Source organism: Oryx dammah, unplaced genomic scaffold, assembly GCF_014754425.2.
Source record: "Oryx dammah isolate SB20612 unplaced genomic scaffold, SCBI_Odam_1.1 HiC_scaffold_19, whole genome shotgun sequence".
Classification (NCBI taxonomy): domain Eukaryota; kingdom Metazoa; phylum Chordata; class Mammalia; order Artiodactyla; family Bovidae; genus Oryx; species Oryx dammah.
In genome coordinates, this window is record NW_024070203.1 from 87,038,870 (window position 1) to 87,063,793 (window position 24,924).

Genomic DNA, 24,924 nt, shown 5'->3' on the forward strand with positions numbered 1-24,924 from the left:
CAGGGACTAAACCCAGATCTCCCGCATTGTGAGCAGATTCTTTACCAGCTAAGCCACAAAGGAAGTGCAAGAACACTGGAGCCCATCCCTTCTCCAGGGGATCTTCCCGACCCAGGAATCAAACCCAGGTCTCCTGCATCACAGGCGGATCCTTTACCAGCTGAGCTATGAGGGAAGCCCAAGGTTTAGGAGGGAAGAGGCGTATGTACACCTATGGCTGACTCATGTTGATGCATGGGAGAAACCAACACAATATTGTAAAGCAATTGTCCTTCAACTAAAAGCAAATAAATTAAAAAGAATAAAAGAGAGAGAGAACTCAAGTTCTTGTCATGATTAATTTTCCTATGTTGTACACAATTATTAACTCTTTCCTGCTTTCTAAATATCGTCCCATCCACCAACTTTACTAGACACTTTCATGCTTATATCTGACTTCTTCGTTTCTTATGATGCACAGTAACTTAGAGTTCAAGGCCACACATTGGCATCTGCATCATTAGTCTAAAACCTGACTGCATCTTTGCTTCTTATTTCACACCTGTGTGTACAAACCGGTGCTCTCCAAAGGAAGCTGTATTCCCTGGTTTCCTACACAAATTCATCCAATATGGTATGGAAAGAAAACAGTAGAATTTCTTTCTACTTTAATCTCATACTTTAAAACTCTCTCTTTTGCGTCTTATCATGATCATGATACAATAACATATACATATTATATACAATTAAGTATACATTTGTTGAAATACCACTTCAAAAAATATTCCACTGAGTAAACTATGCTTTCAAAAGAGTCTGAAGATCACTGCATCAAATTATTCCTACTTAAATATATATATATATGAAGAATCAGAAGATTTTTCTTCTGGAACATTTTTTTTTCTTTGCTTAAAACATCTCAAGAATTATAAAATATATTTTAACTATTATTTTATTTTGAAAAAATTATTCCTAAAGAGACAACAATGAGTATTTCCCTAAAAGTTATATGTAATTTGTATGTTTCATTGATTTTCCCTTTTAGAGCTCCACAACATTTTAATATCTATATATTAAAACCATTTCTCTAAAGAAATAAAAGTTACATTACTACAAAATGTTTTATTTATTTATATATATATTTTAAAAACTTTACTTCCATAAATAGTATTTTGGTATAACACTTATTTTTGTATTACATTCTAAGTAGAATGGTTCTACTTCCCAGGACTATTCACACATAAATTAAATTAATAAATACCAATGCTTAGTATTATATAATTGTGAGCCTTGAAAGCTGGTTTCCAAGATGTGCTCTGACATGTTAGACAAACGTCCTCAGTTAAATATTTTACTTTTTCTAAGTTTCCAATTTCTCCTCTATAAAATGAGAAGCATAGTTAAGAGCATGGGCTTTGTACAGAACTGGGCCTGAATTCTGGCTCCATCACTACAAATTCCTGTTTATTTTGTGCAAGTGTCTTCTGCTTTATAAGCATTAGTTTCCTCTTTTGTAAAATTTGTTTAATAAGCTTAACTCAAAGATTGTCATTAGATTTAATGCAATAATGCAAATAAAGCAATTTAATTCAGTAAAGAATCACTAATGTTAGCTATTTTGATTACCCAATATGCAGATTTCTAGTAAAATTTCCAAATATGACTATGCAAGTCTGATTGTGTATCTGACGCTTTTCTAAGTGCTTTCACATGGGTCTGGATATTTCTAGAAAGTAATTATTGTTATACCAAGTTTTACCATTAAAACATTGGAATCTAGGGGTTAGGGTACTCTCTTACAGCCACAATTCACAGACGATGATGTGTTTAGTTGTTCAGTCATGCCAACTCTTTATGACCCCATGGACCCCATGGACTAATTCCATGGATAGAGGAATTCTGCAGCAAGAATACTGGATTGGGTTGCCATGCCCTCCTCCAGGGGATCTTTCCAACCCAGGGGTCAGACCCAGGTCTCTCTCCTTGCAGGCAGATTCTTCACCATTTTAGCCACCAGAGAAGCCGCACAGAAGATGACAGACTGTAAATTAGCACACTGAAATTTGTTCTGAAACACTCATGATATTCTCACCATAGCATACTGTCTTCATCAAAGGAGAAAATTAATGAAGTGGTTTTTATATAGGTAATTATGCCCCCAGCAATGTGGCAGCAGCATTCTAATGTGCCCTCATGATTACGGTATGACTTCCAATATTATGTTATATTATAAATCAGAGAGATTTCACAGAAAAAAGTAAGACTACTAACAAGTTGATCTTCTTCTAGAGATGAACCTAGCAAGATCACCCACAGAATGAGCTGTTCAAAAGCAGTTGGTAGAGAAAAGAAATTTGAATGACTCAGTGTGAGAGATCGGATAGGAGTTTTTCATTGCTGAGATGGAGAGGGCTTGTGAATGGGGCAGCCTCTAGTGGCTGAGAAGGATTCCCTAGCTGACAAGCAGCAAGAAAACAAGGAACAAGGATGCAGCAAGCCAATCAACACTGCATCAAATTTGGGTACATGCTTCTTATCAAGTTAGACGCATTAATACCTCAGTTGAGAATATTTGGAAACTGAAAATAAATTTTAGCATATTTTATGACTTAAGAATATTCATTAAAATCATTAGACTTGTTTTTAAAGGGCAAGGGGAAAACTCCTCTCACTGAAAAAACTATCAAAGCATGTGGAAGACATTGCACAATGCTTTGTGAATGCAAAGTTGAACTGGTTCAATAAACCAGTTATTTCTTTTGTGTATACAGTAGTTTGTGGTTATGTTTTAATAAAAGCACCCAAAAACCCAGAGTAACATTTTAACTTTTTATGCAAGGAGAATGCAAAATGGTTATAGTTAAATTTTTTAAACTAAATGTGCCCAAATTGTGTAACATCATTTTAACCAATAGCAAATAATCCTACTTACAAGTATATCTTCTTGAGAGACATGGCAGAACAATTCAAACACAGAACCTTTGAATCACTGACTACATAATTCATCAAGGATTACATTTATGATATAACAGTGTTTAGCAGAACACGTAGCTTAATGTGTAGTATAAAGTAGAGCATCAGCAAGTCTAATATTGAGATAGAGTATTATAGATCTTTGTGCTTCTTTTCTTAAAATAGACTTATGTCAACTCTGTCATCCCCAAAACCATAAACTGAAATGGTTTAATATTTTGTTTACGAAACAAATTATTGAAAATACCCAAGCAAAACATTGACTTCTTTATGAAAAATAAACAACAAAAACTTTACGAAATGTATCAGTAGCTAGTATAATATAAATAATTAAAATTCCAAGGTCAACCTTGTTTTCTGATTAATGTTATCATTTATTCATATATATAATATATAAGATATGTAATATTTCATAAAATAAACTTAATTTCCCAACTATGAACTACTTCTACATGTCTGCAAAATGTTTAAAATATTTGAATGGTTTTATTGTTAACAATATATTTTTCTCCAATATGTTTATGAAATTCCTAATGAACTGAATGATGTTTTACTCCATTAGTTTCTGAGAAAGTTACATAAAATACATTGTTTTCACACAAAACTTTGTCCAAAATAAAATAAAAATTAACCTCAAATTAATTAATGTTTCTTCATTGACATTATTAGTAATGAGTAAAAGGATTTCTAGACAAAAACTATTGTGTCATACCTTATTTTTAACTGGGAAATGTATATTTATACAACAATTTTATCATCAAACAGAAACAAAAAACAAAGAGGAAAGGAAAGCATAGTTACGGTAGCAAATCTTTCAAGAGTCTAAGCTTTTCTGGCTAACTTTGTTACCAAGGAGACACCTGGTTATAACGTGTCTCAGCAGAGAGGAGAAACACCGAGGGTGTTGGGAAGGAGATCTTTTCAATAAGAATACATTCATCGCTTCCAAAACATTTAAAAGACCTATCTGTGGTAAAAGAAAAAAATCTGGTTTCCTAGGTTTTTGATTAAAATAATTATTATCAGAGATAAATGTCTTTTGATATTCCTCCTAATAAAAAAACAAACAAAACCATTCAGATAGTGTGTACTGATGACATCTTGAAATTGGAATTTTCCTTTTAGAAAAGCCCATTTAAATCCATAGCTGTCTCTTAGTTTTTCAGTTATTCATGGTTGAGTGAGATATAATTAATAACAGTGGCAATCCACTTTTTATATGAAAGCAATTATTTCTCATTACAAAAGTAGTATACTTGTTTTAATGGTATGATGAGAATTTTAGATATCAATAAAATTAAGGTAATTGGTATGTATAATTTTAATCTAAATGACTTTGAGGTATAAATTCTGCATCTGGGCAAAGATATATTACCTTAATAAAAATAGTAACCAGATAAGCCAAATTCCCAGTGTCATTATATTAAGAAAATATATACTTATATTGTTTAAACTTAATAATCTTGTTTTCAGTTTTTTTAGACACTTAAGGTAACATCTGAGAAGAATGTACATAGATTACAAAACAAGTTATTTGCTATTTTTCAAAAGTTAACAATCTGAAAAAAAAAAACTTTAAGTCCTTTTAAATAATGTCCAATTAATTACTGAATGTTTCCTCTATGATCATATACAGTTATATATATAATTCTCCAGATATAATATCTAGCATTTATGCACTCTTTTATGTTTCTTGAATTCTGTTCGACTTATCCCAGGCAAAAATATAGTGACTGCACTGCTTCTTTAGGTATTTACTAAATATCGTTAATAACCTGGATCATTTAAGTGATATCGATTCTTTCACATAATTTATATGGGAGAAAATAGAGTGTGAACTATATCCTTGAGAAAATGTTTTCTTCTCATATGTGGATTATGTTGCAATCTATTAAAGATTGTTAAATACAGTAAATTTGGAGAGGAATTATAAAAATGCATTACTGGAAAACTAAATGTTTAATTAGTCACCCAACATGTCAGTAGGTTTATAACATCAGTTCCAAATGAACAAATACATCAAATTTAAAAATATGAACAATACTCACAAAAACACAAATAAAACTTAAACTATGACATCTATTTGAATTTTAGTTTGCCAGATGACAAAGATGATTCTGATACATGCTTGAAAGAAGGACTTTCCTGTGTGACATGTTGCTTTATGCAAAAGAGTCCAAAGTGTATTTACCTTGCATCAGTTAACATCATTGGTACATGAAAAGAAAAATCTAGCCTATGTCAAGTGAGACTATTGTAAATATAATTAGTAATTAGTACATATTCTTAAGTGACATGTACCTTGAGAGGTTTGGTAGTTGAATGTCATAGAAGGAGAGAATTAGTCAATACAATTTCAAACGGATACCTGCTAAAAGTGGACACATGAATTTGACGCTAAACAAAATCAGAGTTAAAAAGGTAGAGGATACATATTCTCTAAGAAAATTAAAAAAAGAAAAAAAAACCTTGAAATTCAGAAAAGAGAATTCAGCCAAATCATATATAAGTAATATGAAAATTTTCTAATTGAGCTTATTTAAAATAAATCTCTCATGAGAAGGGTTGACACATTAGAAAAGACCCTGACGCTGGGAGGGATTGGGGGCAGGAGGAGAAGGGGACGACAGAGAATGAGATGGCTGGATGGCATCACCGACTCGATGCTCATGAGTTTGGGTGAACTTCAGGAGTTGGTGATGGGCATGGAGGACTGGCGTGCTGTGATTCATGGGGTAACAAAGAGTTGGATACAACTGAGCAACTGAACTGAACTGATCTGAAAGCAAATCTCTCACCTATGTTAATTTCTATAAGTTTCTAGATCTTTTAATCAATGTTATCATTTCTATTTCAAATTTAAGTGCATATCCTATTTGAATATTTATAGTATTTGGAGGGTCAATTACACATGACTGGGTGATTATTCTTCCAATACCTCTCAGTTCAGTTCAGTTCAGTCGCTCAGTCGTGTCCAACTCTTTGCAACCCCATGAATCACAGCACGCCAGGCCTCCCTGTCCGTCAACAACAACCGGAGTTCACTCAGACTCACGTCCATCGAGTCAGTGATGCCATCTAGCCATCTCATTCTCTGTCATCCTCTTCTCCTCCTGCCCCCAATCCCTCCCAGCATCAGAGTCTTTTCCAATGAGTCAACTCTTCGCAATGAGGTGGCCAAAGTACTGGAGTTTCAGCTTTAGCATCATTCCTTCCAAAGAAATCCCAGGGCTGATCTCCTTCAGAATGGACTGGTTAGATCTCCTTGCAGTCCAAGGGATTCTCAAGAGTCTTCTCCAACACCACAGTTCAAAAGCATCAATTCTTCGGCACTCGGCCTTCTTCACAGTCCAACTCTCACATCCATACATGACCACAGGAAAAACCATAGCCTTGACTAGACGGACCTTAGTCGGCAAAGTAATGTCTAGAGCTCTAAAATTTTAGCATCACTGATTATTAGAGAAATATAAACTATAGTAACATATCACCTCACATAGTCAGAATAGCCATCATCAAAAAAGTGTATAAACAATAAAAGGTAGAGAGTGTGTAGAAAAAAGGGAAACTTCCCATACTGTTGGGGGGAATGTATAGCCATTAAGAAGAACAATATAGAGCTTCTAAAAAACTAAAACTAAAATAACTGTATGACCCAGAAATCCCACTCCTAAGGATACAGCCAGAGAAAACCATGATTAAGAAAGATATAGACACCGCAATGCTCACTGAAGCACTGTTTACAAGAGCCAGATCATGGAGTCAACCTAAATGTCCATCCAAAGAGGCATGGATGAAGAAGGTGTGGTACATATATACAATGGAATATTAGTCATAAAAACGAACAGAATTCTGCCATTTACAGCAACACAGATGGACTTAAGATATTGTCATACTGATTGAAATAAATCAGACAAAGAAAGATAAGTGTACATGATATTACTTAAATGTGGAATCTAAGTAAAAGTGATATAAATAAACATATTTACAAAACAGAAGTATGGTCACAAATGTAAAAACTTTTGGTTACCAGGGAATAAAGAAGGATAACTTCTTTATAAGTTCTTTAAGGAATAAAGAAGGAAAACTGGGAGATTAGAACTGACATACACACTTCAGTATATAGTAATAAAATAGACAAATAATGAGGAACTGTTGTATAACACAGGGAGCTCTATTCAATACTCTGTAATGGCCTATATGGGAAAAGAATCTAAAAAGGAAAAAAAGAGTGCTTGGGCTGGTGCACTGGGACAACCCAGAGGGATGGTACGGGGAGGGAGGAGGAAGGGGGGTTCAGGATGGGGAACATGTGTATACCTGTGGTGGATTCATGTTGACGTATGGCGAAACCAATACAATATTGCAAAGTAATTAACCTCCAATTAAAATAAATCAATTTATATTAAAAAATGGAAAAAATAAATAAATCTCAATTTTAGGAAATGATTATTAAAATTAATTTAATAGACTTCTTTGGCAATATCTGTAAAAAGATTTGGTCTCTTAAATTTGTTTGCCAATAAAGTCCTTTTTTCAATCTCAAGAAAAACCCAAAGAGTGGATGTGTGCATATGTGCAACTGGTTCGCTTTGCTTTGTTGTACACTTGAAACTAGCACCACATTATGAATCAGCTATATTCCAAAAAAAAAAAAAAATTTAAAAACTAATTTTAAGATAAAAGTTTAAATACTGCAAGCCATGGATTTTTATATACACTTGATCTAGATTATATATTGGATGATAGTACAAAATTGACATGAACAAGAAACAAGGAAGCAGTGATTTTAAAAAAATCTAGAAAGGGAGGAAATGTTGCTATTGATGATAGCGGGAATTAACAAAGAGATTTTAGTAATTGACAATCCAAGTCTTTTAAAATATTGCTAATATATTCCAAAAGTACACAATTAATGCAGATAAACTATGAAGTTATAAATGGGATTATATATAAATATGTTTTCTCTGCAAATAACACACATACACCCATACTTACCTGAGTATGCTAATTTGTCTGTGAAATACAACTACTCTTATCAAAAACTTATCAAATAAAATGGCAGAATAGTTGAAATAAAAGGCATTTATGTATTTACCATGTAGGTCCTTATCTTCAATAATTGCCATCTCAACGTCTTCTCCAGTAACTACTGTGCAGGTGAAAGGAACTTGAAGAAGAACACTTATCTCACCAAAAGACTCCTTCTCGTTAAGTCTACCCATATAAACAAGTTTCTGAATTTTTTTCTGTAATAGATACAAATAATGTTTAATGAAATCACTTTCACGTAATGGCTAAATATTATTACTACCAGAAACGTACTGTTCATAAATCATTTGGGTATATGGTATTTAAAATAAGTTAGCATTTTCATGCAAATCAAGAGGACACTTATTTATACATACACTTAAATTTTGTTAGAAAAATAGTAGATTGATAAGAGAATTTCAGCATATATAAAATAAATGAAAGCACCATAGTTTAGTGATCTAAATATTAAATGTTTTAACCCACCAAGATGTTTATGAAACCTTGAACTAATTCCATTTTTCAACATCATAGGATACCATTTAGCAATCATAACTTAGTATACTTAGTTTGTATGAGGTAACTCTTTGAGACCCCATGGACTGCAGTATGCGAGGCTTCAGTCCAGTTCAGTTCAGTCGCTCAGTCATGTCCGACTCTTTTGACCCCATGAGTCACAGCACGCCAGGCCTCCCTGTCCATCACCAACTCCTGGAGTTCACTCAGACTCACGTCCACTGAGTCAGTGATGCCATCCAGACATCTCATCCTCTGTCATCCCCTTCTCCTCCTGCCCCCAATCCCTCCCAGCATCAGAGTCTTTTCCATTGAGTCAACTCTTCGCATGAGGTAATGTATGTCAAAAACAAATTACAATATTATAAAGTAATTATCCTCTAATTAAAAAAAATAAAATATAAAAAAGATTATTACAATTCATCCTATCTGCTGATTATCAGTTCAGTTTAGTTCAATCACTCAGTCGTGTCCAACTCTTTGCAACCTTGTGAACTGCAGCACACCAGGCTTTCCTGTCCATCACCAACTCCTGGAGTTTGCTCAAACTCATGTCCATTGAGTCGATGATGCCATCCAACCATCTCATCCTCTCTCACCCCCTTTTCCTCCCACCTTCAATTTTTCCTAGAATGAGGGTCTTTTCCAATCAGTCAATTCTTCAAATCAAGTGGCCAAATTATTGGAGCTTCAGCTTCAGCATCTATCCTTTCAATGAATATTCAGGACTGATTTCCTTTAGGATGGACTGGTTGGATCTCCTTGCAGTCCAAGGGACTCTCAAGAGTCTTCTCCAACACCACAGTTCAAAAGCATCAATTCTTCGGTGCTCAGCCTTCTTCACAGTCCAACTCTCACGTCCATACATGACCACAGGAAAAACCATAGCCTTGACTAGATGGACTTTTGTCGGCAAAGTAATGTCTCTGCTTTTTAATATGTTGTCTAGGTTGGTCATAGGTTTTCTTTCAAGGAGCAAGTGTTTTTTTATTTCATGGCTTCAGTCACCGTCTGCAGTGATTTTGGAGCCCAAGACAATAAAGTCTGTCATTGTTTCTATTGTTTACCCATCTATTTGCCATGAAGTAATGGGACCGGATGCCATGGTCTTCTTTTTTGAATGTTCAGTTTTAAGCCAGGATTTTCACTCTCCTCTTTCACCTCATCAAGAGATTCGTTAATTCCTTTTTTGCTTTCTGCCATAAGAGTGGTGTCATCTGCATATCTGAAGTTATTGATATTTCTCCTAGCAATCTTGATTCCAGCTTTGCTTCATCCCAGCATTTCACATGATGTACTGTGCATATAAGTTAAATAAGCAGGGTGACAATATACACCTTGATGTGCTTGATATACTCCTTTCCCAATTTTGAACCAGTCCATTGTTTCATGTCCAGTTCTAACTATTGCTTCCTGATTTACAAACAAATTTCTCAGGAGGCCAGTAAGGTGGTCTGGTATTCCCATCTCTTTAAGAATTTTACACAGTTTGTTGTGATCGACACAGTCAAAAGCTTTAGCATAGTCAGTGAAGCAGAAGTAGATGATTTTTCTGGAATCCCCTTGTTTTTTCTATTATCCAACGGATGTTGGCAATTTGACCTCTGATTCCTCTGCCTTTCCTAAATCCACTTTGAACTAGAACTTGCCTATTCTAGAACTTCATAAAACTGACATCATACAGAATCCATTCTTCTGAGTTTCACTTTTTTGCCCAACCTAATGCTTCCAGATCCATCCATATTCTTGTGTGCATGAGGTTCTTTTAGTTGAGGCATGATATTCCAATGAAGGAATACACCACAATGTTTTCTTCATCTCACTGTCGGTGGACTTTTAGATTATTACTTATGTTTTGACATGTGAAGATTCACATAAGACTTTTGGTAAATGTGTATTTTATTTCTCTTGAGTAAATATGTAGAGTGGAATTTCTGAGTGATATGTTAAGTATAGTTTAACCAATCTGATATGCTTATAAAAGTATTTTGTTGTGGTTTTAATTTGCATTTCTTTGATAAATAATGTCAAGCTTCTTTAATGTGCTTCTAGGTCATTTCTAAGTCTTACAACTCAACATGTCTTACAATTTATTTTACATATTATAACTCAGTAACAAGAATAAAATAAATGTAATGAAAATTAGTTTAAAAAATTTAACAGCCATTTCACAATACAAGACAAATAATAAATGATCAATAAACACAAGAAAACCATGTTTAATATCTTCTATTTATTAGAGTAATCAGTTAAAAAGAATATATACATTTAAAACTTACCACTTTTCTTGATTGTGGTTTTGAAAATCCTACGATATTTCTATAAATCTGACAATATCCAGAATTAATATAAGCCACAAAAGAGATTATATTTCCACTTTCCACAATCACTGTAAACAAAAGAGATAATTCACTGTTTCACATAATCTTCTAGAAGATATTATTTTAGTTACTAGGACAATAAAAGTTGGCATGTTTAATCCAACAACTATTAATAGTAAACTTCTTAATGAATGACAGTATACAGGCAATGCTTGTTATATGAAAAATTTATGTTGGATATTTATACCAGCACCTAAAATAGAAATAAACATTGACAAGAATTTGGTATGGTGTGCTAGTAAACTGTGAGGTGGAGGAGAGGAAGAGGAGTTTGGAGCAAGCCCCAAATTGTAGCATTTGATGATTTTCATAGTGCAGGTATTCATGCCATGGCTTGTTTCAAACTGCCAGTGATTTAACAACTGTCTCAAAAAAAGACAGAGAAAAATCTGTGAATCTTGAACATTTAGAGCTTCAGAGCTCAAAGTGTATAGTAAAAAAGGAAGTAGAAGGTTATTTGTCACAAGTCATTTATTTTGCTTGAATAAAAATTTGTGTAACTCTTCTACTGTTTTATACATTGTTTATTAAATAATAACATTATAAGTTATCTTCAAACATCAGAGCATAATATAACTATGGGCTTATGTGTAAATTGTATAGACATGGGAATCTTTTTATAGACACAACAATTAAAAAAAGTAAAAAGTAGCCTTTTGCCAAAATGTGATATGATAGCAGACATTGTTTTACTTCTTGTAATCAATCAATAGGACATAAAGAAAAGCAGAGAGTCTTCTGACAATGTTATGGGTAAGAGAAGGATACATTTAAGCAGATACTAAAAAAGCCCACTATTCTTAACTTTTCGAGCAGCACTATCATAAATCTTTTCTTGAAAGTCAAGCCTTATATAGAATATAAAGAAGCATGTATAGTATCATAGTGAATAGAGATCAATTTGTCTCTGTATTAAAGGCAAGGCAACAATGGAAAAGCTGAACCATTGCAGTAAAACCTATGAAGTAAGCTCCCTCCTTAGAGAGGACAGCTGCTGCCTAATTCTCTATAGTCTCTATACTAATCATAGAAAATGTTTATCTTAATGAAGACCACACAGCAAAACACTTTTCCTCTAAGTAAGCAGGCTGAATTTAATGACATCACAAAAATATGGTCTCATTACACTTAAATACGAAATTTTAGATACTTTTGACCAGGAAAAGAATTGCACCTACTGCCTGTAAAGATCTAACACCTCTCTCTTGTGTTTCTTAATTTGAATCGTTCAGCCTTTGGTCCTGCTTCCCATTGCAAAGAACGTAGGCCAGTGATGTCAAGATAGATGTTGTCATCTCCATACCTTTTCCTCTTGGGTTACACAGAAAATGATGAACAACATAGAAATATCCAAAGGATTATAATACAGTTTTAAGTGGAAAGATTTAGTCATGGACTACACAGGAGAAATATTATTTGTTATTATTTGAAGGTAATATTCAGGCAATAAAATTTATTTGTATTTCAAACTTAAGCTTTAAAGAGCCTCATCAAAACTCACACTCATATTCTAAAACATGAAATTATTAGATCGTTATGAAAAGAGGAAAACTGATTTTATCTTAAAGGTAAATACGAAAGGGAAGAAAATCAGAAAGATTCATAGAAAGTGAACATCAGGTATTATTCTTTTCCTTCCTGTTGTTTATTATATACCAGGAAATAGTAAAAAAAAAAATCTAATAAATTAATTTTATTCCAATTTTCAGGTCAGTTAGAAGAAGTCATGATAAGAAAGATAATTCCCAGCTGGCTATTAGAATCAGCATTGGAACAGTTAAGGTCTCAGTTTAAATGGGAACTAGTGATTGAAAGATTGTTAAAGGACACCTTCTTAATTAAGATAAGCTCGAGTCCATTAGCCTAACAGACCAAAACACAGTTTTGTATCAGAGTATCAGTAAGACTGATGCACCTCTAGCAGGACACACATTAGCTGAATGGATACCAGTTCTTGTAAAACTTGATTACTAGGAAAAGAACAATATTAAAGAAACAAATGCTAGCAAGTGCTACTTTTGAACTTTACTTTCAATTTGGGGAAATATTTTTGAATATGTTTTCCTTATAAATATATTTTTTTGCTGTTGCAATGTTGCTAAGAAAAATCTTGATTAGAAAGAACTTTGTATTTACAAATGCTGAGTATTTCTGTAAGGGTCCGTACTAATGAAACTTTAACCAATATTAAACATTGCCTCTTTATTATTTGAAAATCTATATTTATATTCATGTAAGAATATTTATGGCTAAGTGGAAGCAAATATTGAATAGAAATATGTGTCAGAAAAATTGATCGCTGACTAATTTCCTAGTATCCTACACCTTCTGAATTCATGGCAGGTTAAAATAGGTCATTATTCTAAAGTATGAGCACTATATGTAAAACTCTCTCATGCAAGTTAAGTACTTGTCACGTTACATAGAAATAAAAATATGTGAGCATTTCTCTAATCTCACAAGTATGAGATTTGGGGGAAAAAAGGTTATATTAATTATTGATAGAGAAAATCCAGAGAAATATGGGTGGAAGAAATTTAAATTGTGAACATCCTCAGAAAGCACTCCAAGAAAAGAATTTGTGTGCTTAGTCACTTAGTTGTGCCTGACTCTGTGACTCTGTGGACTGTGGGCCGCCAGGCTCCTCTGTCCATGGGGATTCTCCAGGCAAGAAAACCGGAGTGGGTTGCCACGACCTCCTCCAGGGGATCTTCCCCAACCCAGGGACCAAACCCAGGTCTCCTGCATTGCAGGCAGATTCTTCACCATCTGAGCTACTAGGGAAGCCTCTCCAAGAAAATAATTTACTAACACAATACATTTATAGAATCATTTCACAGAAAGTAACAGCATATGATTGGTTGCTCATTAAAAATTAAGATAGATGAAGAAGGTCCAGACTTGATGTTAGATTCCCTGAACCCTCTCTTCTCCACATTCTTGCTCTTTTCTCCCTTTTCCTCCCATTCCATGCTCCAAGGTAGGACAAATATTGGTGCTTAGAGCTTTTTACTGATGCTGAAGCATACTTTGGCCACCTGATGCTAAGAACTGACTCATTTGAAAAGCTCCTGATGCTGGGAAAGATTGAAGGCAGGAGGAAAAGGGGACGACAGAGGATGAAATGGTTGGATGGCATCACTGACTTGGTGAACATGAGTTTGGGAAAACTCTTGGAGCTGGTGATGGACAGGGAGGCCTGGTGTGCTGCAGTCCATGGGGTCACAAAGAGTTGGACACGACTGAGCAACTCAACTGCACTGAGAGCCTTTTACAAGTCAGGGGCGAAGACACACTCACCTATACTCACCACGTCTTTGTTCAGATTCTGCCCCCTCAATGAAGTCTACCGTGACAGATCGTCCTACAGTTTAGCCCTCTCTTTCCCAGCTCTCTTACCCTATTCTCTTTTTCCTCATGGTTTTGTTATGATCTAACATGCTAATTCACTCATTTATTTCTTGTGCTTATTGTGTGTTATGTCCTTTAACCATTAGGATGCAAGCTTCATCAAGACAAGGATCTTTATTTTTATCTTTCATTCATGCAGCTACTTGCAAAGTAGCCATTCAATAAATATTTGATGGACAAATGCAACATCTCAATACTGAATTTCAATTTTCCCAAGAAGTCAACTGAGCACAAGAGGAAATTCATAGCATGGCGCCTTAGGTTTTTATGAAACCAAGCGGCATGACTAAAAATTCTGGATGAAATGTTTTTAAGTATATGAGGTGGTATTAGGCAAAAACAAACAGACAAAACCACCAACTTCAAAAGCCAGAAATAAAAAGAGAGTGCAGTCACAGGATGAAGAAAGCCCTAGAGCCAGTGGCAAAGTCTGTCTGAGAGATCAGATATGCGCATGCTCCTTCATAAAACCCCCAAGAGCAATATTCCTGTGGGGTGAACTGGGAAAATCCCACCTTACAGAGAGAGTTACTGAAGATATTTTCCTCCTCAAGTTGTGGCACTATTTGACTGGAAAAAGAAAAGAGAAAATCTCTCTGAAAATTCTTAACCAGAGATCATGGGATTGGGAGTAACCTCTACACCATCTCTGGTCAGTTCAGTTCAGTCGCTCAGTTGTGTCCGACTCTTTGCGACCCCATGAATCGCAGCACGCCAGGCCTCCCTGTCCATCACCATCTCCCGGAGTTCACTCAGACTCACGTCCATCGAGTCAGTGATGCTATCCAGCCATCTCATTCTCTGTCGTCCCCTTCTCCTCCTGCCCCCAATCCCTCCCAGCATCAGAGTCTTTTCCAATGAGTCATCTCTTTGCATGAGGTGGCCAAAGTACTGGAGTTTCAGCTTTAGCATCATTCTTTCCAAAGAAATCCCAGGGCTGATCTCCTTCAGAATGGACTGGTTGGATCTCCTTGCAGTCCAAGGGACTCTCAAGAGTCTTCTCCAACACCACAGTTCAAAAGCACCAATTCTTTGGCGCTCAGTCTTCTTCACAGTCCAACTCTCACATCCATACATGACCACAGGAAAAACCATAGCCTTGACTAGACGGACCTTAGTCGGCAAAGTAATGTCTCTGCTTTTCAATATGCTATCTAGGTTGGTGATAACTTTCCTTCCAAAGAGTAAGCGTCTTTTAAATTCATGGCTGCAGTCACCATCTGCAGTGATTTTGGAGCCCCCCAAAATAAAGTCTGACACTGTTTCCACTGTTTCCCCATCTATTTCCCATGAAGTGATGGGACCAGATGCCATGATCTTCATTTTCTGAATGTTGAGCTTTAAGCCAACTTTTTCACTCTCCACTTTCATTTTCATCAAGAGGCTTTTTAGTTCCTCTTCACTTTCTGCCATAAAGGTGGTGTCATCTGCATATCTGAGGTTATTGATATTTTTCCTGGCAATCTATAAGGTACCAAACATTGATTTTTAAATTATAAAGTTGTTTTGCATCTCTAAATCCCCAGGAAAAAATTTCTTTCCAGGTTTCAAAAGAGTCCCACAGATATGAAGATACTATTTTAGGGAAATTGAGCCTTTAATAAAATATGTATTTCTAGATATATTAGCCAACCAACATCATTAATTATAGCCACAATTCTATTATAAAATAACTATATATATGTTATAAACATAAATATACATATATTTAAGTCATGGTTCCCATTATCTTACATAGTTATTGTTTCTTATATCACCTATGAACTGTTGACTTAAGAAATGTAACTGACCTTCAGTTAAATATTAGTCCTTTCTTCAAAACTTTCTCTTTTATTACATTAAGAAATGGAAGCATTGCTATTAATGTAATAAAAGAGAAAGTTTTGTAGAAAGGACTAATATTTAACTGAAGGTCAGTTACATTTACAGTTCCACAGAATAAATCAAGCTTCATAATTACCAAACTTAGAACTTTTATCCCACAAAAGTAGTCATAAGTAAGCAAATATGGGTCAAGTGCCAGAATATTTCTTTCTATGCAGCAGGGGTCGATCATCAAAGAATTTAGGTGACATTACCAATGATTGACTATATGCTAAGCAAACAAATATTAAAAAAAAATTTCAAATAACATAAAAAATGTAATTTGTCATCTTCCAAAAATATTTCTGATTCATGGATACCATTATTCTTTCTTTTGCCTAGCACTGTGATGAATCTTGTTCCATATCTCTGTGTGTGTGTGTGTATGTGTGTGTTCACATGCATACGTGTCTGTGTTTAGCCTGACATTTGGAATCAAATTCTATTTTCAATTGAAATGGCAAAATGACCTTATTTCATAGAGTTTTTTAGAGGACTGAAGAGTTAATCTAAATTAATCTGCAAGAAAGAGTACTTTATAAATATCACTAAATTAATAGAAGAAAATTATTTTCATATTAAACAGTTTCTTCATTTTCACCTGACAATCATATTAAAATATTTCAACCATAAATTATAATCATTGTAATTGTCCATTTAACAAGGATACGCTGATTAGCAACTTCATTCTGACACTACATAATCATCTACATTGATTTCAGTTAAATTACTTAAGCAATATTATATTAGAGATGAATAATCATGTACTAAATGGACTGGTCAAGAAAGAACATGAGTAGTATGACGCATTTATAATTTATACCTAGGCATCAGGAAATGGCACCCCACTCCAGTATTCTTGCCTGGAGAATCCCATGGACAGAGGAGCCTGGTGGGCTACAGTCCACGGGGTCGCAAAGAGTCAGACACGACTGAGTGACTTCACTTTCCCTTTCACTATCATTTATACCTAGATGATAATTAAATTTATTCATTGCTTGAAAAAGTGATTTACCTCATTAACTTCACAATAATTAATTTATTTCAAGATATATTCCACTTTGTACATCTTAATGTAGTCTGGACCAGTGTAGGTAAACCAAATAAAGAAAATTTATTTTATTACATTTCTTCAGAACATTGGTCATTTATACTCAAATTAGTTCAATCACTTTATATGGTATTTATGCAAAAGTACATTTCATTACAACTACTGATGATCCAGCTTCATTTTTGTGTACATTATTATGATGAGAAAAAAGTGTGAAATTGTTATTTTTAACATTTTTCAAACAACTTTTAAAAATGTGATAAATTCTATTTTCATTTTTAAATGGAATATTATTTTTTAAATTAGATTTCATAAACTTTTTTATTAATCTTATTTTATAATATCATTTGTTTATTCCTCTGAAACTATTTTTTCCTCTTAATCACATTATTTTCACATTAAACAACTCAATATAAATTGCATATTCAATATAAATTGCATACCCATACTCATTATTGCTATTTCTAGTTTCAAGTTAATAATTGGGTTTTCCTGGTGTTTCAAAGGGTAAAGAATCCACCTACAATGCAGGAGATCCGGGTTCCATCTCTGAGTTGGGAAGATCCCTGAATAGGGAATGGCTACCTACGCCAGTATTCTTACCTGGGGAATTCCATGGACAGAGGAGCTGGCAGGCTATAGTCCATTTCCATCTTAAATAACTTCTGTAGCATACTGTCAGGTTAAATAGCTTATTGAACTTCCTCCCATGTGTGCAGATAATTTTCTAACACTTTTGTCAAAGTTTCCTTTTTTATTTTATCAAAGGTATTCAATATACCCCAAACCTAATTCTTACCCTATGCCATGTTTGAATTTTAGAACTGGTAGAGCCTGATTAATACATTCTAACATGATAACTCATTGGAAAAGACTTTGATGCTGGGAGGGATTGGGGGCAGGAGGAGAAGGGGATGACAGAGGATGAGATGGCTGGATGGTATCACTGACTCGATGGAAGTGAGTCTGAGTGAACTCCAGGAGTTGGTGATGGACAGGGAGGCCTGGCGTGCTGCGATTCATGGGGTCGCAAAGAGTCAGACACGACTGAGCAACTGAACTGAACTGAACTGAACATGATGTTAACAAATTTTTTTTTTTCCAATAACATTTTTACTTTAAAAATGACTCGCTTTTCCCCTCTGATACATGATACATCCTCTGTTATAAACTATATGTTATTCTCCTGCACACTGGGTCTTTAAATATACTAATGGTCTAAATGAAATGAAAAAGTTGTTTGAAGTTTTATAAGAAATAAATTTACAACACGTGTCAAAATTCTTTAACATTTTAGACACATTGATGAAATGGATTAACTGTAAGATTTTTTCTTAAGGAAATAATCAGGTATTTAAATATATAAGTAGACAAAACTGTATGTGTAATATATGTTATGCAACTTGAAAATCAACAGGAAGAGCTTAAATAAAATGTGATAATCCATTGAATATATTATATTATGCTTCCATTAAAATTCAAGGGGCTTCCCTGATTGCTCAGCTGGTAAAGAATCTTCCTGCTATCCGAATTGCAGGAGGCCCTAGTTTGATTCCTGGGTTGAGAAAATCCACTGGAGAAGGGATAGGCTCCCCACTCCCATATTCTCAGGCTTCCCAGTGGCTCAGCTGGTAAAGAATTTGCCTGCACTGCCAGAGACCTGGGTTCAGTCCCTGTGTTGGGAAGATCCCCTGGAGAAGGGACCATCCCCTGGAGAAGGGAGCGTTCTGGCCTGGAGAATTCCATGGACTATATAGTCCAACTGAGTGACTTTCACTTCATTTCACTTCACTAAAATTCATAACTTTAGAAACTGTTTCTGACATGGAATATGCTAATTTTATAAAAGCCAGTGGAAATGCGTTCATTAACTCTATAATATTCAACTTTGGTTGAAAATATGCAAAAGCTGTTTGCTTCTGAATTAAAAATCTGGCAAGATATAGGAAAAGGCTGATGACTGTAACAGTCAATGTTTGTAAGAGTAGAGTTATGCTTTGTAATATTCAGCATACAAGTATATAATAAATGTAGGCATTGCTTATATATTATTTCATAATTACATTAGATAAAACATTTTCTAAAATAAACATTTTTAGCAACTGATTTATAATGTGGTCTCTGGTAGAGGTATATCATAATTACAGAGTAAAAATAAGTTGGTTTTGACCAATATGGTATAATAACAAACCCAAGACCCTTCTTCCTCTCCCAGAGACACTGATTCCACAGCAATCCATAGACTGGGTCTATTTGTCAGAAGTCCAGAAACTAAATAAGAGTCTCTTGCCACCCAGGTAAGCACAAAACCAGCCATATCAAAGCTGGTTAAAAAATACCCATGGCATACACTTGTCATCGTCTCTCCACCCCACCCTCCCCCAGCACAACTCCACAGGATCAGGAGAAAATTACTGCCTCTGGTTTCTGTCCAGGGAGGGAGACAGAAGGCTGGATTGTATGTCCAAAGCTTTAAACTTTCAGGGGAACTTCCTGAGCCATTGGATTCTGCCCTGCTTCTCTGAGAGCACAGATAGAACTCAGTACACTTTAGATGCCTGGGGACCTGTGAGAACAAATAAGAGCTGAGGAGCATGTTCTCCAGAACACTCATGGTGCAGCAAAGTCCAGAACAGCTTGTGGCCTCTCCCTCAGGGGAGGGAGAAGAGGGAGGCAGGCGTCCACCGCTCTGGCTTTCTGTGTGCTGCTGGACTGTCTGAAACTGAGCACTGACGGAAACAGGGTACCAGGTGAGGGCCACTGAGAACAAAAGCCTCCCAGTGTGTTCCAGAATCTACAGTACGACATGCAGACAGTGTGTGGCACTCCTGACTGGGACTTGGCAAACCTCTTCAACAAGGAGATTAGACACACAAGACCAGAGAAAATGCATTCCCGGAAAAGGCTTCAAAGATCGCTAGACTATCTAGCTAGGCTGACGGAATAGCTTCCTACCTGTGCAGAACTATGTCACAAAGACTGGGAGAAGTAGTTGGTTTTTCACATTCCAAAGTTCTGACAGAAGATATCTAGACACACAAAAAGCAGGGAAATATGGGACATTCAAAGAAAGAAATCATAAGAAAATGATCCTAAAGAAATGAAGAAATATGAATTAACAGAGAATTTAAAATAGCCATCATAAAGATGTTCAGTAAATTAAAAGAGAGAATAGACATGTAAATAATTGACATAAAAAAATGATGTAGAGGAACTCAATAAAAATTCTAGAACTGAAGAATTAAAATAACTGAATTGAAAAATTCACTGCAAGGACTTAGCTTTTGACTAGCCAGAAGAAAGAATCGGCACACTTGAAGGCAGGACTGAAAATTATTGAGGCTTAAGAGCAAGAAATTAAGGAGAAGAAAAAGGATTAAAAAAAAACAAACAAAACAAGAGTACGAAAAGTGAAGAGAACGTAGCGGATTGTGGGACATCATTGCATAATAGAGCATACGCGTGATATGAATCCCAGAAGAGAAAAGAAAGAGTCAGAGACCTGTGCGGCATATGCACCCCATAAACTAGTGGAAAGAGAACATGTTAAGTAGGAACACGGAAAATACAAAAATCATGCAAATCACATTTCTAGAGATGAGAACTAAAGTATCTGGCATGAAAAATATACAACCTACACGTCAGACACTACAAACAAAATGATTAGTCACTTAGAAGATATGATAATGGAAATTATCCAAAATGAAGCGGAGAAGGAGAAAAAAGGAGGATCAAACCTGTACACACAGACACACAGAGAAGAGAGCGCACTGAGCCATGGGACAGGCTTAACCCATCTAGTATGTGTTATTTGCATACCCAAAAAAGAGGGAGTGAGCACTTTAAGAAATGACATCCAAAATATCCCACACTTAATTAAAACTAATATTCCACCCAATAATAGCAAAATATACATTGGATACACGTACGCATGGAACACATACTGCATAGACCCTATTCTGGGCCATATAAAAAGTCTCAATAATCTTAAAGATATTTAAATCATACAAAATATGTGCTTTAACCAAAACAAAATTAAATCTAAAATATTTTTAAGTTTAATAACATATTTCCAAGGTGAAAGAGGAAAAATAAAGAAAATTAGAAAGCATTTTGAAAGATGAAAACAAAACAAGTAACATACCAAAATTTGCATATACATCCAAAGCAGGACTTAGAGAGAATAACATTAAATGGCAATATTAAAAATGAAGAAAAGATCTCAAATCAGTAACCTCAGTTTCTGGCTTAAGATACTAAAAGAGTGAATTAAAGTCAGAATACACAGGAAAAAGGAACTAATAAAGATAGAGTACAAATCAATGAAAAAGAAATCAGAAAAATGACAGGGAAAATAGATGAAAATCAAAGCTGTTTCTTTGAGAAGATTAATAAAATTGAGATATCTCTATCCTGCCAGTTACAAACACAGAAAGAACACCTTCTGCTAAAAGTGCGATTATTACCCCATTTTACAAACAGAAAATAAGGCACGGAGAAGTTACATGATTTACCCAAGGCCTCAAAATTAGAAAGTAGTACAGGCAGGATTCAAACCCACATAATCTTTCTTCTCCAGCCATTCTGTTAATATTATATTTTATAATGCATATATTTAAAAATTCATATCAATATTTAAATAGCTGCATCAAATATAAATATTATATAGAAAATAATAATTACCCACTGTCTGGCACTTTTTCCCTTTTTAGTGTATCTTGTATATCATTATGCATTTGTTCATTTATTTGTACATATACAGATGCAAATGTACTTTATGAAGGTATATTATGCACCTATATATGCTTCATTCTCTATATTGGGAAGATCCCCATTATACAAATGTTCCCTAATTTATTAACCAGCCCGTTATTGATGGATATTTGCTTTCTAGAGCAAAAAAAAAAAATTGTTGCACATATATCTTCGAATAAACAAGTGCACATTTACTGGTAGTATAAATTTTTAGAAATAAAACTTATTAATAGGAAGATCGTTATGCTTTTATAGATTTTGCTAAATTAATCTTGAAGCATGTCACACCAAGCGATATGCCTAACTAAAAGCACAGAAGATTCTTGTTTTCCAATCCTAGAAAATCTTTGTTAATGAAATTGTGAATGATTGTCAATCAGACAAATAGAAAATGTCAATTAAATAAAATTGAATTTTCTAAATGATGAGCAAAGGTGAATGATAAGAATTGTCTTTTCATTCTTTCTTCATTTCCTCTCCCTCCCTCTCTTTCTACCCACCTGAGATTTTACAATTGATTGGTTAAGAGCCATTTTATATTAGAAATTATTTTTCTCAGGTGTGCAACAATTTTATCAGCTTGCTGATATGAACACACTGCCATGCAGAGTACTGAATTTTTATTATTCTAAGATTAATATTTCAATTTTGAAATTTTAGTTTCATGTTTTACATGTTTCTTTCAGTTCAGTTCAGTCGCTCAGTCGTGTCCGACTCTTTGCAACCCCATGAATCGCAGCACGCCAGGCCTCTTAAAAGAGCATCTCCCACCAAAAGTTAGGAAGTAAATTTGCCAGTGTTCCCTTGTAATGGTGCTATGACATCCTAGTTTACACAGAGGCTTTTAATCCACCTGAATGCATTTGGCTCTTTTTAATACTTGTCCAACAATTAGGCATTTAATAAACTATCTTGTCCCTAATCTTTTGAAATAACACCTCTGTATTATATTGAGTTGCCATATTTTTTCTACTTCCTTAGTTTTTCAAACAATCTGCTTACCACATAAAATATTTGATTTACATTACTTTCCCACAAATGACAGTATGATCTTCTTGCATACTGCATATATGTGAATCTTATGAGTGTGTCTATGTGTTTAATTCAATCTCTATACTTTAATGAAAACTCAACATTCAAAAAAGGAAGATAATGGCATTGGGTCCCATCACTTCATGGCAAATAGTTGGGGAAACAATGGAAACAGTGACAGACTTTATTATGGGGGGCTCCAAAATCACTGCAGAGGGTGACTGCAGCCATGAAATTAAAAGACGCTTGCTGCTTGGAAGAAAAGCCATGACAAACCTAGAGAGCATATTCAAAACAGAGGCATTACTTTGCCAACAAAGGTCCATTTAGTCAAAGCTATGGTTTTTCCAGTAGTCATGTATGGATGTGAGAGTTGGAGCATGAAGAAAGCTTAGTGCCGAAGAATTGATGCTTTTGAACTGTGGTGTTGGAGAAGACTCCTGAGAGTCCTTTGGACTGCCAGGGGATCCAACTGGTCCATCCTAAAGGAGATCAGTCCTGAATATTCATTGGAAGGACTGATGCTGAAGCTGAAGCTCCAATACTTTGGCCACCTGACTCATTGGAAAAGACCCTGATGCTGGGAAAGATTGAGGGCAGGAGGAAAAGGGGTCAACAGAGGATGAGATGGTTGGATGGCATCACTGACTCAATGGACATGAGTTTGAGCAAGATCTGGGAGATGGTGACAGACAGGGAGGCCTGGCGTGCTGCAGTCCTTGGGGCTGCAAAAAATCAGATACGACTGAGCGACCGAACCATAGCATCAACATTGGTATAATCTACTCCATGAAAATTTAATCAAATTAACTATTTTAACGCACGTTAAAATATTCACATTTTTATTACATGTACTTCTGGTATCAGCAAGGATCTCACTAATATTCTAGAAGAGGCTGCCACTAAATATGATCAGTCTTCTAAAAAAAAAAAAAACAGGAAAATGCAAGATATAAGATGGAAGGGAAGATTTTTGTCTTGGTGAGTATTACTCAAATTATTTCTATTGCTGACATATCTTTTCTAACATTATTATATAGTAAGAGTAACTAAACTGTTAAAAATGTTATATTTTTAACTAACATTTTTTTATATCTCTTACCACTTATTTAACAATAAATAATTTTCAAACCTGTATTATTCTAGTTAAGAGAACACTACAACAAAATATAAGGTATAAGTGGTCCCTATGATAAAAAATATCACTTTCTTCTCAAAGATATCCCAGGTAAGGCATGACACTGAATGAGTGGTTGATGTAGTTTCTTAAGTGATATTCTTGTAGTTCACACACATTGAAAATTATTTATATCACTTTCATGACTGAAAGGTTTGTCCAAGTATTACATATTTCTACTCTTTAAAACTATGTCTTAAATATTCATAAATGCATGAATAAATTAAGGGGCCAAAGTACTTCTTGAGAATAACTGCTTAAGCATATAAAATTGTTCTGTGTAAAATGCTTGAATAATTATTGTCACCTTATTCAAACATGTCATTCATTCTTGAATAGCAACACAAATTTGACTTATGTTTTATATTTTACGGCAAATATTACTTCCAGATAAGTTTCAGCAACATTTTCTAAAATAATATTTGTCAAGCAAACATAAGTGGATTAATATTAATATAGTATGTGTAAAAAGAAGGAAATCTCTCAAGTTCAATAATGGTCTTGTCTAAAATAGAATTTAGGTGCACGGTATTTTAGTATAAAATCTATCCAAACTTTCTGGGTGAAGAATTTGCTTTTTGTTAAAATAAACATTGGAAAATGGCCTTTTCCTCATAAACATGGTGAAAATTTAAATAATGCATAATTCAAAAAATGAAAGTATGCCATTTGAGAACTTCAGGCAGAACTGCTATAGCCTTTAAGCATAAATGAATATGAATGTGCATATTTTTCTCAGGGCAATTATTAAGCTC

The 24,924-nt window shown here is 34.7% G+C and overlaps 1 protein-coding gene across 1 annotated transcript in view; it reads right to left on the bottom strand.

Annotated features, from left to right (window-relative positions):
• CNBD1 (cyclic nucleotide binding domain containing 1) overlaps positions 1–24,924 on the bottom strand; it is a 429,355-nt gene that overhangs the window by 21,361 nt on the left and 383,070 nt on the right. Inside the window, exons 11-12 of the mRNA XM_040261702.1 lie at positions 10,779–10,888; positions 7,951–8,201 (exon numbers count right to left, since the gene is read on the bottom strand). Of these exons, the coding sequence (XP_040117636.1) occupies positions 7,951–8,201; positions 10,779–10,888 (361 nt within the window). The remainder of the gene's footprint in view (positions 1–7,950; positions 8,202–10,778; positions 10,889–24,924) is intronic.